The sequence below is a fragment of the Carya illinoinensis genome, chromosome 15 (genome assembly GCF_018687715.1).
Source record: "Carya illinoinensis cultivar Pawnee chromosome 15, C.illinoinensisPawnee_v1, whole genome shotgun sequence".
Classification (NCBI taxonomy): Eukaryota; Viridiplantae; Streptophyta; class Magnoliopsida; order Fagales; family Juglandaceae; genus Carya; species Carya illinoinensis.
This window is the reverse complement of record NC_056766.1, coordinates 43,486,660-43,503,592: the sequence shown is the minus strand read 5'-3', so window position 1 is coordinate 43,503,592 and position 16,933 is coordinate 43,486,660. Positions and strand designations below refer to the sequence as shown.

At 33.4% G+C, this 16,933-nt stretch overlaps 2 protein-coding genes across 2 annotated transcripts; both read left to right on the top strand.

Annotated features, from left to right (window-relative positions):
* The first annotated feature begins 322 nt into the window (after positions 1-322).
* LOC122295898 (disease resistance protein RPV1-like) lies at positions 323-12,098 on the top strand. Its single transcript, XM_043105173.1, has 3 exons — positions 323-351; positions 542-988; positions 11,133-12,098. The coding sequence occupies exons 1-3, from the start codon at positions 323-325 to the stop codon at positions 11,626-11,628; spliced, it is 972 nt and encodes a 323-aa protein (XP_042961107.1). The 3' UTR covers positions 11,629-12,098.
* On the top strand, positions 11,692-13,106 carry LOC122296984 (disease resistance protein RPP5-like). Its single transcript, XM_043106775.1, has 2 exons — positions 11,692-12,243; positions 12,738-13,106. Exons 1-2 carry the CDS (start codon positions 11,692-11,694, stop codon positions 13,104-13,106), a joined length of 921 nt encoding a protein of 306 aa, XP_042962709.1.
* Positions 13,107-16,933: the final 3,827 nt, after the last annotated feature.

The following is a 16,933-nucleotide window of genomic DNA, read 5'->3' as shown; positions in this document are numbered from 1 at the left end:
CACAATATTAAAATTTGAAAAAGCTGCAAGGAAATTGCGAAGAAGGTACCAATCATCTTTCTTTTACCAACTGAGCTTTCCAAAAAAACTCATCTTATCCTTTTTTTAATGCAATAATTTAACGCGGCATTGATTCAATCACTTCATTGAGTCATTAATTAGGAAGTTGCCAAGAAGTTACGATTAATTGGTAGATCATATGTTGTGAGAAAGCGGCATTGACTTCTCTTTACTTAGAAGAACCGATGATGACCAACTCTCTACATATATCCAGAAAGTAGATTCAGGCATTACATACACACTACACTGACTAATTTCTTCTATGGCCTCTTCTTTTAATACCTCTCCATGGCTCAATGATGTGTTTTTGAGCTTCAGAGGAAAAGATACTCGTAATAATTTTACTACCCATCTGTACAATGCTTTAGTTAGAAAGGGAATCTTGCTCAACGATGTGTTCTTGAGCTTTAGAGGAAAAGATACTCGTAATAATTTTACTACCCATCTGTACAATGCTTGCTTTAGTTAGAAAGGGAATCTTGCTCAACGATGTGTTCTTGAGCTTCGGAGGAGAAGATACTCGTAATACTTTTGTTGCCCATCTGTACGATGCTTTAGCTAGAAAGGGAATCCGTACCTTCTTGGATGAGGATGGGCTAAGAAGAGGTATAGAGATCTCACCCACACTTCTCAAAGCTATAGAAAGTTCAAGGATTTCCATCATTATACTCTCAAAAAATTATGCATCGTCAACATGGTGTTTGAACGAGTTACTAAAGATTCTGGAGTGTAAAGAATCAAAGCAACAAATAGTTCTACCTGTATTTTACCATGTAGATCCATCGGATGTACGCCATCAAAGAGATAGTTTTGGCAAAGCATTGGCTGAACATGCTGAGAAATTGAATGGAGCCATGGAGTTGCAGATGTGGAGGGCAGCCCTACGAGACGTTGCCAATTTGTCCGGATACCATTTGACTTATGACCGGTATTTCTAAATTTCTACGTACTGCTTACTTTGTGCCTTCCATGCATGATTTTTCACCCATTCTATGTATAATATATATATATATATATGGATTTTATTTCGGAACTAAAACGGTAATGTCTTTTAAGTTTATCGGAAAAACTGAATAAATTAATTAACTAAATAAAAATCGAAATTTTTGTTTGGCCTTTTGATGGTCGGTCGCCAACTAAAGTACAAGCATGCTGAGATATATAGTGTTGTCCAGATGACTAACACAAGAGGGGGGGTGAATTGAGTTGTATTAAAAAAAAATAACAATTATAAATCAAATATATAATATAAAATATAAACAAAATATGAAATAACAATAAATATAAAGAGTAAGGGTAAGAGAGAAGCAAACTCAGTATGTTAACGAGGTTCGGCCCCACTACCTACGTCCTCGCCTCAAGCTACCCCTTGAGGATTTCGAAATTCACTATTCAACCTCCTTCAGGTGGAGATAGAAACCTATTACACCTTTGAACAACACCGCTACAAAGGATCCGTGTAGAACACCCTCTACACTTGCAATCACCCTACAAGTGGTGATTCAACTATTTCCCGTATAGAATACTTTCTACACGCACAAGAGTTATACACACCCTTTTTCTGATATAAAAGCTGATAGTGGGTAGGTTATTAGAAAACACTCATCAATAAGTGAAATAAGAACAATACAGCACAAACTATATCTATCAAAATGAACAAGGATTAAGGCTCAATGCTTAGAGAAGAGAGAATGAAAGTTTTGAATGAATATTGTATGCTCTAGATGTTGTAAATGTGAAGTTCTCAAATGATCTATTTATAGGCATATGAGACTTCATATTCAAATTTAAAAAGATTCACATGTCAAAGACAACATCATTCACTTTTTCAAAAAATTCAAATAAAAGGTTCTTCTTTTTCAATTGTCAAAGACAACATCATTCACTTTTTCAAAAAAATCAAACCTAATCTTTTACTTTTGGCATATGAAAAAATGAGCACACTTTCCTTTTCAAAAAATTCAAACCTAATCTTTTATTTTTTGCATATGACAAAAGGAGCACACTTTCCTTTTCAAAAAATTCAAACCTAATCTTTTACTTTTTGTATATGACAAAATGAGCATACTTTACTTTTCAAATTTTTCAAATAAAATCATCTACCTTTTGTATAAGTCTAAAAAAGCATCAATCACTTTTGAAAATATTCAAATAAAACATGCACATGTAAAAGATGACAATCAATCATCTTTAATATTTTCAAAGTTCAACCCTTTAATCAAGGCATGCACATGCAAAAGATGACAATCAATCATCTTTCAAAATTTTCAAATTTAATTTTCAAAAATATTCATGCACATGTGGAAAATGTATTTTAATGCTTTATGATAAAATATTAATTTTGAGCATTAATCCTAATTTCGAATTTTAAGAAATTTACAACATTACTCTATGACTTAAATGTGAACTTGTTTCCTTCTTGCTCATGCTTGATTCTTTGATGTGCTTGATTCCATTGTGTGAACAACTTGAGTTTGAAACTCCTTTATTCTTTGAATTCATTTGTTATCATCAAAATCCATGTGTAGATTTATAATCACATGAAACTTGAAACCTTGGGTTCAACAATCTCCCCCTTTTTGATGATGACAAATACTTGATAGAACTTGAAACCTGTATTAATACTTAAGCTCCCCCTGAAAATATGCGTTAGTTTTTCAAGCAAAAGTATAAATATAATTCCAAGCATATATAACAAGTTTAGCAATTTAAACAATGTTAATGTTCTAGTCTAAAACTTCTCCCCCTTTTGGCATCATTAAAAAGGATCGGCAGCAAGTAAATGGACTGAAAAAAACGATGCGTTTAATAGTCACTGTAGATAGTTGAAAAAGGAGCCGTCCGTGACCCGAAAAATGCTGCAAAGCCTCGAGGCCTAACTCTATGAATTTAGTGCGGCTGAAGATTTAAACAATCGCCTGATGTTGTTGACAACGGGATTGAAGGCTCTAAGTTTCTATAAAAAAAAATGATCATTTTCACCTATCGGATACCAAAAAAAAAAATCGCTTCTTGACCTGAGTTCTGTTTTTCCATAACGATAGAATGGGCGAAAAATTCTCTTCCACTAATGTTCCAGACTTGAATCAAGAACCCTTGACGCATCAACCATCAATCTTCTCTCCTGAGGCCTTCAATACCATGATAGGAGCAGAGAACTGTTTTTCTAGTAGGACTGATTCTGAGATTATTGCAGAATCAAGAATGCTCAGTAGTCAATATGCTGCCTCTGTTACGATCATGTCTCAGATGTTAATGGCGAGGATGAGTGAGATTGATCATCTTAACATCCAAATATCTGAGTTACGACAGAAGCTTGCTAATAAGGATAGAGAGAATAAAAGGCTAAAGCAGGAAAACAAAGAGTTGAAAAAATTTACAGATTGGTATGCTCATGATCTGCAACCACGATTAGAGGAGCTGGAACGAGAAAGGGTTCAGATACAAGGTCAACATCGGCAGATAATAGCAGAGGTTCATCGTTTACTAGAAAAATAGGGACAATCTACTGTTAATCTCGCTGGCTTAGTAAGAAAACTTTTGACAATATGTATCCAGCATATCTTGTATTTCTTTTGACTAAATAAGATTTGAAGAGACAATTGTTTGTCTTGTTCTTTATGCTATCTCTATAAAATCAGTCTTAGAGTTCATCCGATTTGTATCAAATCTTATTCTCATCTCTATAACTCATCTGCATTCCTTCAACATTCTCGCTTTAAGTTTTTAATTCTTTTCTCAATGGCTCATTCTTCTAACATTCCTTTAGATTCATCCATGAGGTATTCAGCACCTCAACCTCCTGTCATTTCTGCAGCTACCATTGGTGCCATGTTGCAGCAAGAGAATAATAGTTTGGCTAATAAGTCAGACTTCGATGCTATCTACGACTTGGTGAGTCTTGGGACTCGCTACTCATCCTCTATTGTTGCTTTTTCCCAGCGAGTACAAGCCAAAAACCATGAGGTTGAAAGGCTTAAAGAACAAATTGTTGTACTTCAACGAATTGTTCAAGAGTCTCACACAAGGGAAGGAATCATTCGGCAGAAGAATAAACAGTTGAAATCTCTATTAGATTCTTCATTCCGCTTGCCGGTTCCCATGGATAAGAATGACATGATATTGTATGAAGAGAATGTGCGTCTCAAACATGAGGCTAAGAATCTCAAGTTTATGTAAAAATATTTAAAAAATCTATCTCTATTTTTATTGACTCTGATCTATCTTTTAAGAGATATTCATAGCATGCATCATACCTATTTCTCTTCTGATCATACATAATCTATCTTCTGGTAAAGGTTTTGTGAAAATATCTGCTAACTGATCGTGTGTGTTTACGAACTCTAATATTATATCGCCTTTCTGCACATGATCTCGAAGAAAATGATACCTTATTTCAATATGCTTAGTTCTAGAATGTTGTATTGGGTTCTTTGAAAGATTTATAGCACTTGTATTATCACATTTGATTGGAATGTGATTATACATGAGTTTAAAATCTTCAAGTTGTTGCTTCATGTAGAGAACTTGAGCACACAACTACCCGCAGCAACATATTCTGCCTCAGCAGTAGATAGTGCAATAAAATTTTGTTTTTTACTAAACCAAGAAACTAGTGCATGACCTAAGAAATGACATGCTCCACTAGTGCTTTTTCGATCTATTTTACAGCCAGCATAATCTGCATCTGTGTAACTGATTAGATCGAAAGATGTGTGTTTAGGGTACCATAACCCTAGGTTAATTGTACCACTAAGATATCTAAGAATGCGCTTAACTGCAATTAAATGTGATTCTTTTGGAGATGATTGAAAGCGTGCACATAAGCACACACTAAACATAATATCTGGTCTACTGGCTGTTAAATATAATAAGCTACCAATCATACCTCGATATATTTTCGAATCAACTGGCTTACCGGATTCATTTTTATCAAGTTTAGTTGATGGGCTCATTGGTGTTCCAATTTCCTTAGCACTTTCCATCTCAAACTTCTTCAGTAATTCCTTAATATATTTTGATTGATTGATGAATGTCCCACTTTTTGCTTGCTTAATTTGCAATCCGAGAAAGAATGTAAATTCTCCCATAATGTAAATTCTCCCATAATGCTCATTTCAAATTCTTTCTGCATAGTCTTAGCAAAAACTTGACACATATTTTCATTAGTAGCACCGAATATTATATCATCAACATAAATCTGAATCAAAAGAATATCATCATTTTCATATTTAATGAAAAGAGTTGTGTCGATTTTTCTTCTTGAAAAACCTTTTTCAATCAAGAAACCACTGAGTCTCTCGTACCAAGCTCTAGGAGCTTGTTTAAGTCCATATAGTGCTTTTGTGAGTTTGAAAACATGATTTGGGGAAATATGATTTTCAAAACTTGGAGGTTGCTCAACATATACCTCTTCATTTATAAAACCATTTAAGAAAACACTTTTAACATCCATTTGAAAAAGTTTGAAATCTTTTTAACAAGCATATGCAAGTAGCATTCGAATAGCTTCTAATCTTGCGACAGGTGCATATGTCTCATCATAATCGATTCCTTCTTCTTGATTAAAACCTTGGACTACAAGTCGAGCCTTATTTCTAGTAATGACTCCGGACTCATCTTTCTTGTTTCTAAAAACCCATTTTGTTCCAATAATAGTATGATTTTTGGGTCTAGGAACAAGTGTCCAAACATCATTTCTTTCAAATTGATTCAACTCTTCTTGCATAGCTAGAATCCAAGATTCATCAAGAAGTGCATCATCAATATTTTTGGGTTCAATTTGAGATAGAAAAGCAGTATGATTGCAAATATTTCTAAGAGATGATCGAGTACTTACACTTTGTGAAGGTTCTCCCAAAATTTGTTCCACTGGATGATCTTTCACAAATTTCCACTGTTTGGTTGCATCTTGTATTAAATTTTGATGATCTTTCCTGATGGCTCCATGTTGAACTTCCTCTATTGTTTTCTCTTTGTTGAGATTGAGACTTTCCGTGTTATTTATACTTTCTGTTTCTTCATCAATAGATTTCTTGGAGAGTGGAGAATTAGATTCATCAAATACTACATGCATAGATTCTTGTACAGTCAAAGTCTTTTTATTGAATACTCTATAAGCTTTACTATTAGTAGAATACCCGAGAAAGATACCTTCATCAGATTTTGCATCAAACTTGCCTAAATTATCCATGTCATTCAAAATAAAACATTTGCATCCAAATACATGAAAGTAACCAATGTTGGGCTTTTTCTCATTCCAAAGCTCATAGGGGGTTTTATCTAACTTAGACCTTAGCATAACTCTATTTATAACATAACATGTAGTACTTACCGCTTCGGCCCAAAAATAACTAGGCAAGTTGTTCTCATTGAGTATTGTTCTTGCCATCTCTTGAAGAGATCTATTTTTCCTCTCTACTACCCCATTTTGTTGAGGAGTTCGAGGAGCAGAAAAATTATGCACAAAACCGTTTTCATCACAAAATGTTTCAATATTTTTATTAACAAACTCTTTTCCCCTATCACTTCGGATACTTGAAATAGTATAGTCCTTTTCATTTTGAATTCTCTTGCATAACTTGGTAAAGGCATTATGTGCCTCATCTTTATGAGCAAGAAAGATGACCCAAGTATATCTAGAGAAATCATCAACAATAACAAATGCATAATATTTTCCTCCTAGACTTGCAACTCTATTTGGTCCAAAAGGATCCATGTGTATCAGTTGCAATGGTCTAATTGTGGAAATATGTTTCTTAGTTTTAAAAGAAGTTTTTGTTTGTTTACCAAATTGACATGCATCACAAATTTTGTCTTTAAGAAAATTTGTTTTTGGTAAACCTCTCACAAGATCATTTTTTGAAAGTTTGGAAATAAGTTCCATATTGGCATGACCTAATCTTCTATGCCATAGCCAACTAGTTTCATTTTGAGCAGAAAAGTAAATAGCATCTTATGAGGTAATTTCTTCAAAATCGATTGTATAAACATTATTGTTTCTAAAAGCAATAAAACAAATATTACAATCACGATCATTCAAAATAATGCATTTATCCATTTTGAAAGTAACTGTAAATCCTTTATCACATAATTGACTTATGCTCAAAAAATTATGTTTTAAACCTTCAACAAGTAGAACATCTTCAATTATGAGAGAAGATTCATTACCAATTTTACCTATTCCCACGATCTTCCCTTTCGAGTTGTCTCCAAATGTCACGTGTCCTTCTTCTTTAGATCTAAGATCAAAGAACTTAGTCTTATCTTCAGTCATGTGTCTTGAACATCCACTATCTAAAAACCACTTATTTTTGCTTGTGGATGACTCCATGCATACCTATAAAAACAATTAAAATGATTTTTCTTGGTATCCAAGTTCTTTAGGTCCTTTATTTATTAGTATTAGAAGAAACAAGATATTTAGGTACCCATATGGCCCTAACAGTCATTGTATGATTTCTTCTAATAGGACAAGTATGATAATTATGACCATTTCTATTACAGAAATTATAAATAGCATGTGACATATATGAAGAACATGAATGATTATAATAATATCTTTTTTTGACAAAATTATTTTTATAAAAAGAATTTGATTATTGGTCTTTGATATAGAAGGATTATCAAAGAAATTTTTATAAGGTTTGTATTTTTGTTTTGGCATATATCCCAAGCCTGCCTTGTCAAAAACACATCTTTGACTATCAAGAAGTTTTTCAAAATTTCTTTTTCCATTCATAAAGTTTTCAACAATATTTTCTAAATCAGTTTTCTTCTTATTCAATTCAAGATTTTCATCTTTCAAAATGATATTTTCTTTTCTTAAAATATCAATTTCATTTGTTAAAGAAAAATTTTTCTTTTTCAAAGCAGTATATTTGATACCCAATTTTTCAAATTCCTCATAAACCCCTTCTAAAACATTTTGCAATTCTTCATATGAAGGATTTTCAATATTATCAAGATTTGTTACCTCAATGTCATCTTTAGCCATAAGACAAAGATTTGCTGGTTCTTCATTGCTTGCTTCACTATCTGAGCTACTTGAATCATCATCCCATGTAGCTTTCATTGCTTTCTTGCCCTTGTTTTGATCTTTCTTTAGCAGAGGACAATCTGGCTTGATATGACCAAGTTTATTGCATTTATAACAAATTAAAGTGTCATTTTTACCTGAATCTTTCTTGGAAAACTTTTTGAAGGATTTCCTCGGAGGAGTTCTATTTTTCTTCAAGAACCTCTGAATTCTTCTTGTTATCATCGCAACTTCTTCATCTTTATCGTCATTTTCCTCATCTTCATCACTTTCACTTTCATGAGGAACAGCTTTAAGTGCTAAGCTCTTCTTTGGCTTTCCTTCTTCTTCTCCTCTTTTCAATGTGTACTCATGGGTGATAAGTGACCCGATGAGTTCATTGACTACGAGCTTCTTGAGGTCTCTAGCTTCAAGAATCGCTGTAACTTTTGATTCCCAACGTTTTGGTAAAGAGTTGAGAATTTTTCTTACTATCTCCACCTTGGAATAAACTTTGCCAAGAGCTGTCAAGCTGTTTATGATGTTAGTAAAACGAGTGTGCATATTAGAAATAGATTCATCATTATTCATCTTAAACATTTCATATTCATAAGTAAGAATATAAATTTTTGATTCCTTGACTTGCGAAGTTCCTTCATAAGTTACTTCCAAGTTATCACAAATTTCCTTTGCCGTAGCGCAATTCATTATTCTATTAAACTCATTTCCATTAAGAGCATTATATAATAAATTCATAGCAGTTAAATTTAAAGTATAAAGTTTATCGTCTTCACGATCAAACTCTTCTTCTTCCTTTTTTACCTTTACTCCATCAACCACTTTTGTTGGAATATAAGGTCCATTTACAATACATTTCCAGATTTCTCTACCTTGAGCTTGAAGAAATATTCTCATTCTAACTTTCCAGAATGAGTAATTATTTCCACAAAAGAGTGGAGGCCGACTGCTAGATTGACCTTCACCAAATGAAGCTGCAATGTTAGCCATAAGATCTTAACTCAAAAGATAATTAATCTTATAATAGAGCTCTTAGCTCTGATACCAATTGTTGCCCAGATGACTAACACAAGAGGGGGGTGAATTGAGTTGTATTAAAAAAAAATAACAATTATAAATCAAATATATAATATAAAATATAAACAAAATATGAAATAACAATAAATATAAAGAGTAAGGGTAAGAGAGAAGTAAACTCAGTATGTTAACGAGGTTCGGCCCCACTGCCTACGTTCTCGCCTCAAGCTACCCCTTGAGGATTCTGAAATTCACTATTCAACCTCCTTCAGGTGGAGATAGAAACCTATTACACCTTTGAACAACACCGCTACAAAGGATCCGTGTAGAACACCCTCTACACTTGCAATCACCTTACAAGTGGTGATTCAACTATTCCCCGTATAGAATACTTTCTACACGCACAAGGGTTATACACACCCTTTTTCTGATACAAAAGCTGATAGTGGGTAGGTTATCAGAAAACACTCCTCAATGAGTGAAATAAGAACAATACAACACAAACTATATTTCTCAAAATGAACAAGGATTAAGGCTCAATGCTTAGAGAAGAGAGAATGAAAGTTTTGAATGAATATTGTATGCTCTAGATGTTGTAAATGTGAAGCTCTCAAATGATCTATTTATAGGCATATGAGACTTCATATTCAAATTTAAAAAGATTCACATGTCAAAGACAACATCATTCACTTTTTCAAAAAATTCAAATAAAAGGTTCTTCTTTTTCAATTGTCAAAGACAACATCATTCACTTTTTCAAAAAAATCAAACCTAATCTTTTACTTTTGGCATATGACAAAATGAGCACACTTTCCTTTTCAAAAAATTCAAACCTAATATTTTACTTTTTGCATATGACAAAAGGAGCACACTTTCCTTTTCAAAAAATTCAAACCTAATCTTTTACTTTTTGTATATGACAAAATGAGCATACTTTATTTTTCAAAATTTTCAAACAAAATCATCTACCTTTTCAAAAAAATACAAATTTATAACGTAATAAAACATCAATCACTTTTGAAAATATTCAAATAAAACATGCACATGTAAAAGATGACAATCAATCATCTTTAATATTTTCAAAGTTCAACCCTTTAATCAAGGCATGCACATGCAAAAGATGACAATCAATCATCTTTCAAAATTTTCAAATTTAATTTTCAAAAATATTCATGCACATGTGGAAAATGTATTTTAATGCTTTATGATAAAATATTAATTTTGAGCATTAATCCTAATTTCGAATTTTAAGAGATTTACAACATTACTCTATGACTTAAATGTGAACTTGTTTCCTTCTTGCTTATGCTTGGTTCTTTGATGTGCTTGATTCCATTGTGTGAACAACTTGAGTTTGAAACTCTTTTATTCTTTGAATTCATTTGTTATCATCAAAATCCATGTGTAGATTTATAATCACATGAAACCTGAAACCTTGGGTTCAACATATAGTACTATCACGCACCTGAATTTTTTTTTCTTATTTATCATTTTTTTGTTGTTTTATGATTCAATTTTGAAGAATTTAATGGTTCCAGCATTTTAAAGATCATTCGGAGGAGGCCGGGGAAAAAATCAATATAGTTGAAAAAAAAAAGAAAAGAAAAAAGAGATTTGTCTCTCGAATTGCCATTAACGTCGAAGTATAGGTGAGATTTGTTAAGGAGATCATAGCCAAGACCAAGAATTCACTACCGGGGTATATATAATAATTGACATTATGTATCTTCTGGCTCCTAGCTATTAATTAGATTAAAATAAATAAATAAATGTCAAAATAATATAATAAAGTGAAATAAATTTAAGAATATTGAAAGATTTTCATGAGTCTAGCAAAACGGAAAGAATTAACTTGAAATCAACTCATATGTACTCTCTGCATGCGGTACCAAAGCCCGCCACAACTTTTTTTTTTTAGTTTATTTTCTGGTTGTGGGAAAAAAATTATTTAGATTATGTTAATTCCTAATTGTTTTTCATGCAAAAAGTTGTATTCATTAATATTTTTCCATATATATAGGAACGAGTCTGAATTTATTCAAGAAATCGTTCAAGACATCTCAAAAATACTACAACATTCATATTTACATGTTGCAAAGTATCCAGTTGGATTAGGGTACTCCCAGGTACAGAATATCGTGAATTTGCATTTAAGTGTTGGGACAAATGACGTACGAATGGTAGGGATCTTAGGCCTTGGTGGACTTGGTAAGACAACTCTGGCCAAAGCAATTTGGAACTCGATTGCTTTTAAATTTGAAGCTAGTTGTTTTCTTGCAAATGTCGGTGACACTTCAAATCAAGCACATGGTTTGGTCCAATTGCAACAGACCCTTCTTTCTAAGATCTCTGGAGATCGTAGAAGTTTGAATATTGATAGTATTGATATGGGAATCAATACGATAAAGTGCATGCTTGGTTCTAAAAGAGTTCTTTTAATTCTTGATGATGTTGACCACTTGATCCAATTAGAAACATTAGCAGGAGCTTGTGATTGGTTTGGTAAGGGAAGTTGAATCATTATCACGACAAGAGATCAACACTTGTTGACTACTCATGGAGTTGATTCAACATACAAGATGACAGGATTGAATAAAGATGATGCTTTTCAACTATTTTGTTTGCATGCATTCAAAAGAGAGAAACCGGTTGACGGTTATGGAGAGTTTGTTGAACAGATCGTAAATTATGCTGGGAGCATTCCACTAGCTTTAACGGTGCTGGGTTCGGATTTATATGGTAGAAGCGAAAGTGAGTGGGTAAGTGCAATGGATCAGTACAAGCAAATCTCTCACCAAGATATTCAAAAAATACTTCAAACAAGTTATGATAGGTTAAGTGAAGATGAAAAGAATGCTTTTCTTGACATTGCATGTTTTTTCAATGGACAATTACGGCTTGATGATGTCACTGTAAAGATACTAGATAGTTTTGGTTTTTGTCCAAACTTTTCGATCCCAAGGCTTAAGGAGAAGTGTCTTATTTCGGTGTTTGATGGAAGACTGCAAATGCATGACTTGTTACGAGATATGGGTAGAGAAGTTGTTCGACAAGAATCGCCCAAAAATCCAAGAGCACGTAGCAGATTATTCTTTCATAAAGACATTTGCGAAGTACTGGAGTATGATATAGTAAGTCAGATCAAAATATCTTTCAATTAAACATTGTTTCTTTAGCACATGTGACATGTGTGTATATATAAATATATGAATAAATAAATAAAATTATTTTTTGATTTTGTTGGCTTACTTAAACATGCATTGTCTTCCTATATAGGCAACAGATAGAGTTGAAGCAATTGTTATATAGATTTACCTGAAGGTGATGATATCATTTGCTTGAGTCCCAAGGCCTTCAAGAATATGAAAAGACTCAGATTATTTAGATGCCACAATGCACACTTTTCTGAAGAACTTAATTGTCTACCTAATGGATTAAGAGTGCTTGATTGGCCTAATTGTCCTTTACAATCTATGCCACCTAAATTTCGTGGAGACAAACTCTTTATTCTACGAATGCCCGGTAGTCACATCCAGAAGATACGGTTCGAATTTAAGGTACAATTATTATTATTTTCCATATTTCTTTCTTTAAACTTAATTTGATGTTATTTTCTTTTTAACAGAATCTCATGGTTATGAATATCCGTGGTTGTGAATTCTTAACGAAAATCTCGGATATTTCAAAGTGCCCAAATTTGCAACAAATGGATTTTAAAGACTGTAAAAATCTAGTCAAAGTTCATAAATCTGTTGCATTACTTGATAAGCTTGGTAGGTTGAATCTTAGTGGATGTACCAACCTAAAGAGCTTTCCAAGGGGACTGCTGTTGAGATCTCTGCAATTCCTTGATGTCCATTTGGATGCATCCGTTGAAGATATTGGAAATTTAGCAAATCCAATGGGTCATGGAAGTCAACTTTCTAAGAGGCGTCGTGTTGATTATGACGACGACCAAGATGATCACAACATTGAATCCAACTTGTTGACTTGATGACCTCACATTTGTTTCAAACTCAAACGTCTCAATATTAGGTGCGCGAGGTCGAGGGCGCCACGTTACTTATGATGAAAATGATGTAGCGGCTTTTTGTGGGAAGGGTATCTATATATTAAATGAGTTGAATCTCTATTTCATTTCATTAATTTTCATGCCACGGCCTATTAGAATTTTTTTTTTTTGTTTTTTTTTTTTTTCATTAGGAGAATGTTAGATCTATAAATTGATTCTATAAAAATATACACGACTTGAGATGAGATGAGACGCTAGATCGTACAATTAACAATATTTTTTTTACTGAACAATATCTCAAACTCAATTAAAGAGAACTTCATACCAACCAACTCATAAAGATAGAACATTTATATATGTATATACGATCTAAATTTTAGAACAAAATATTGTCAAAATATCGAAACATCTAGAAAACTACCGAAATATGCTTCCCATGATTTTTTTTTCTCATCCATTAAAACAACCTTGAAGGATTTCGTTTAAAACTTCCTCAACAAAGAAGATTCGCATAATCCTTGCTCTAACAGATTTGAAGAATTCAACATCATATATATATATATATAAATCTATTAAAAAATACCAACACAAGTGAGCAATGATCTTTACGAATACAATCATGGTCTTGGAGGGTATGCTAATATTAAAAAAGAGAAGAAAAATCGTAGTCTCTTTCTTAATTTTACCAACATACTCTTATCCTTTTTAATATATTAATACAAGGCGGGATTGACTTCATTTCTTAATCCTCTCTCTCCAAATCATGATTACTTGAAGGGGGGGAAATCAGAGGTATTTATCACAGCCATGCATGGGGTAAGACAAAGGAAAGGGAAGGAAAGGGAAGGATAGTCTGCGTTCGGGGTAAGACAAAGGACAGGGAAGGATAGTCTGAAAGGAAACGAGATCTAGAATTGTGTCTAAGTCAAGGAGGACGTGGCATGCTTTCAACCATGTCATCCTTTACCGTTAGATCTTTATCTAGTTTAATCTGGAAGCCAGATGCGGCATTTGCACTATTTTAAGCTTTGTTAAATTGAGTCTGTTCTTACTTTCACGATGTCTTATTTTAATTGGTTGTTAGCCTGCGTGAGGGGTGTGTAAAGGACATGTCTCACCACTAAGCATAATCGTTAACCTGCAAACTAAATTAGGTGGATGGCACTAGATGCCTGTGGCCACGCCAATGCTTAAGTCAGTTAAGAGTGATATATAATAACTCAAGTATATCATCAAAAGTTATTTTATAGTTACCTAGTATCCATATATATAGGTGTAGGGACGTATGGGATCAACCTTGCGACTTGATTATCTTCATGGCTAAATAGGTGTGAAGCTTACCCCTAATGAGTAGGAGTTATCTGCTCGCCATACTATTGTTTATCCATTTTACTTACTAGTAGAATATCAGATCTTCATGGGCCTTTAGCATGAGGTTTGGGCCATGTCCACTTCCATAATTCAGAAGTTGGGCTGGGGCACTATTAGACCCTCCAGTTACCCTGCTAATTCCCTTCGCTCATAAGCATGGAGAATTTATTATTAGTTAATATCCCCTTACGACTTTGTTGATTTATCCCCAAGGTCGCAAATTTACTTTCCGGGCTGTGAGTGACTCGGACTGGATTCCGAGCCTTTAACTACCCGCTAGTCTTTTTGCAAAACTTGATGGGCCATGCCACTAGCCCATTAAGTATTTTATCCCGCCGTATTCACATTTCAAGAATCAAGAAATGGGATTTCAATTGCCCATGATGTGGCGACAGTTACTGGGTAACGTACAATTGTTCCCCATCCGTCACATCACACTGTCAGTTCACAATGCTAGAGCCGTCGGCCCCTCATATTCCCCATTCACTTTGCACGTTGCTCTATTTTCCCCATTTTAGTTTTCATTTGCCTCTCCACTACAACAAAACGTTTTTTTGGGACGAAAAATTCATCCCAAATTGTAAGGATTTCATCCCAGAAAATATTCTTGGAAGAAAAAAAATCATCCCAAGGTCGTCCCTACATCACTGTCCCAGAAGATATTTTGGGACGAAAATCACCATTTCATCCCAAAATATATCTTTAGGGACGATTTTGAAATTGACCATTCGATACCGTTAGAACGAGTTAGTTTTTTGTCACGGTTTAATTTCGTTCCAGAATGACATTCGAATGGTTACTATTGGACGTTCGAACGAAATTAAATTGGTTGAACGGTTATGAAAACACGTTCAAACGATTACACATTTTGATAACGTTTGAACGGTAAAAGTAGATTTCCGTTCGAACGTTAAAAGAACAGATCGAATGGTAAAGGGATCGAATGGTGTTGAGTTATGTTCGAATGGTACGATAATAAATTGCATTTGAACGTTTTTTGACCAATCTGATGTCGTTCGAATGACTCAATCAATAATGTTCGAACGTTACATGGTCGTTCGAATGAAAACTATTTTATTAAATCCCCATAATAATAAAAAACCATTTTGACATTCATAATATTTGAAAAACATACATTAGAAACTGTTTAATACTCACGAAAGTTTTATAATAAGTGCGAACTAATAAATAACCATGAGACTGACATTGTTCATACATAATTAGATAATGTCATAATCTATACGTAAAAAACCATCAGTTGTTTGGAGGCCTGTACTGTTGCATAAGCTGTTGCATTTGGAGTTGCATTTCTCTCCTGAACTGTTCTTGTTGTTCATCATGTTGTTTGAGGCGCGTCTCCATCAAGATTAGTATGTGATGCAGCATATAATTTTGTCAGATTATAATTGGCATCTGAATCTTGCTATAATAAATATTTGTTAAGATATAAAGTCATTAAGATTCATATATTCAGTTAACTATATACAAATAAAAAAAATAGCAATACTAATTTCTTAGAGAGGCGGTGGAAAGATCTTGAGCCTGCATGATGAGTAAACTTCAATTTCGATCTATTTGTTTTGTTTATAGAATTTCGCTCCTACATAGGAATTGAAAATATTAGAAAGCGAAATTAAAAATAGGACGACTAAAATAATTAATTTAATTATATCTTATATGATGAATCCTCAAACATGTCACAAAGTTTTTCCCAATCAGAAGGTTTGACATCTTGAAAAGGATGTTGGCGTGCATCTTCCATATTCTCGAACTTATTATAATGCTCATGACACCTCGGCTTATATTTATGGAATGCATTACTCATAAGCTCTTCCACAGTCTTACACTCCTCTCTTCGACCAAAATTTAATTCGAAATAATCCTGTAAAAAAAAATTTAGACAAACATATTATCATTTATAATATTTTAACTTTAAGTAAAATAAAAAAATTTACCAACTAAATAAATGCTTTAAACATTATCAAACAATGCTTCTTGATAAGCTCTTTAACATCTTGGGGGACTTTCTTCCATGAACTTGTTGCCAAAGGTGCATAAGTTCGTGTAAGAGCACCCACATGCGATGCAAGCCAAATTGCTGGTTGTCCTTCACCTCCGGTATGTTCGTCAAGAATGTTAACCTTGATCTTACCCACCTTACGATATTTTTCCAACGTCACGCCTCTAGTAGTGCCTTGACCTTGACGAGATTGTACTGTGAACTTATCATGATATATAACATTGTAATCAATTTTCTATTATAACCTTAATTAATAACTTTTATGACTATTAGAATTTTACCTTGTTCTATAGAGTCAATCTCTAATGGTGAGTCTGAAGGAGAGCTAGGAACAGGTGGAGATGGGATGCGAACTTCCTTTCTCTTTGGAGGTATAATTTTAGAAAACTGATACAATATTCATTAAGTAAAATAATGC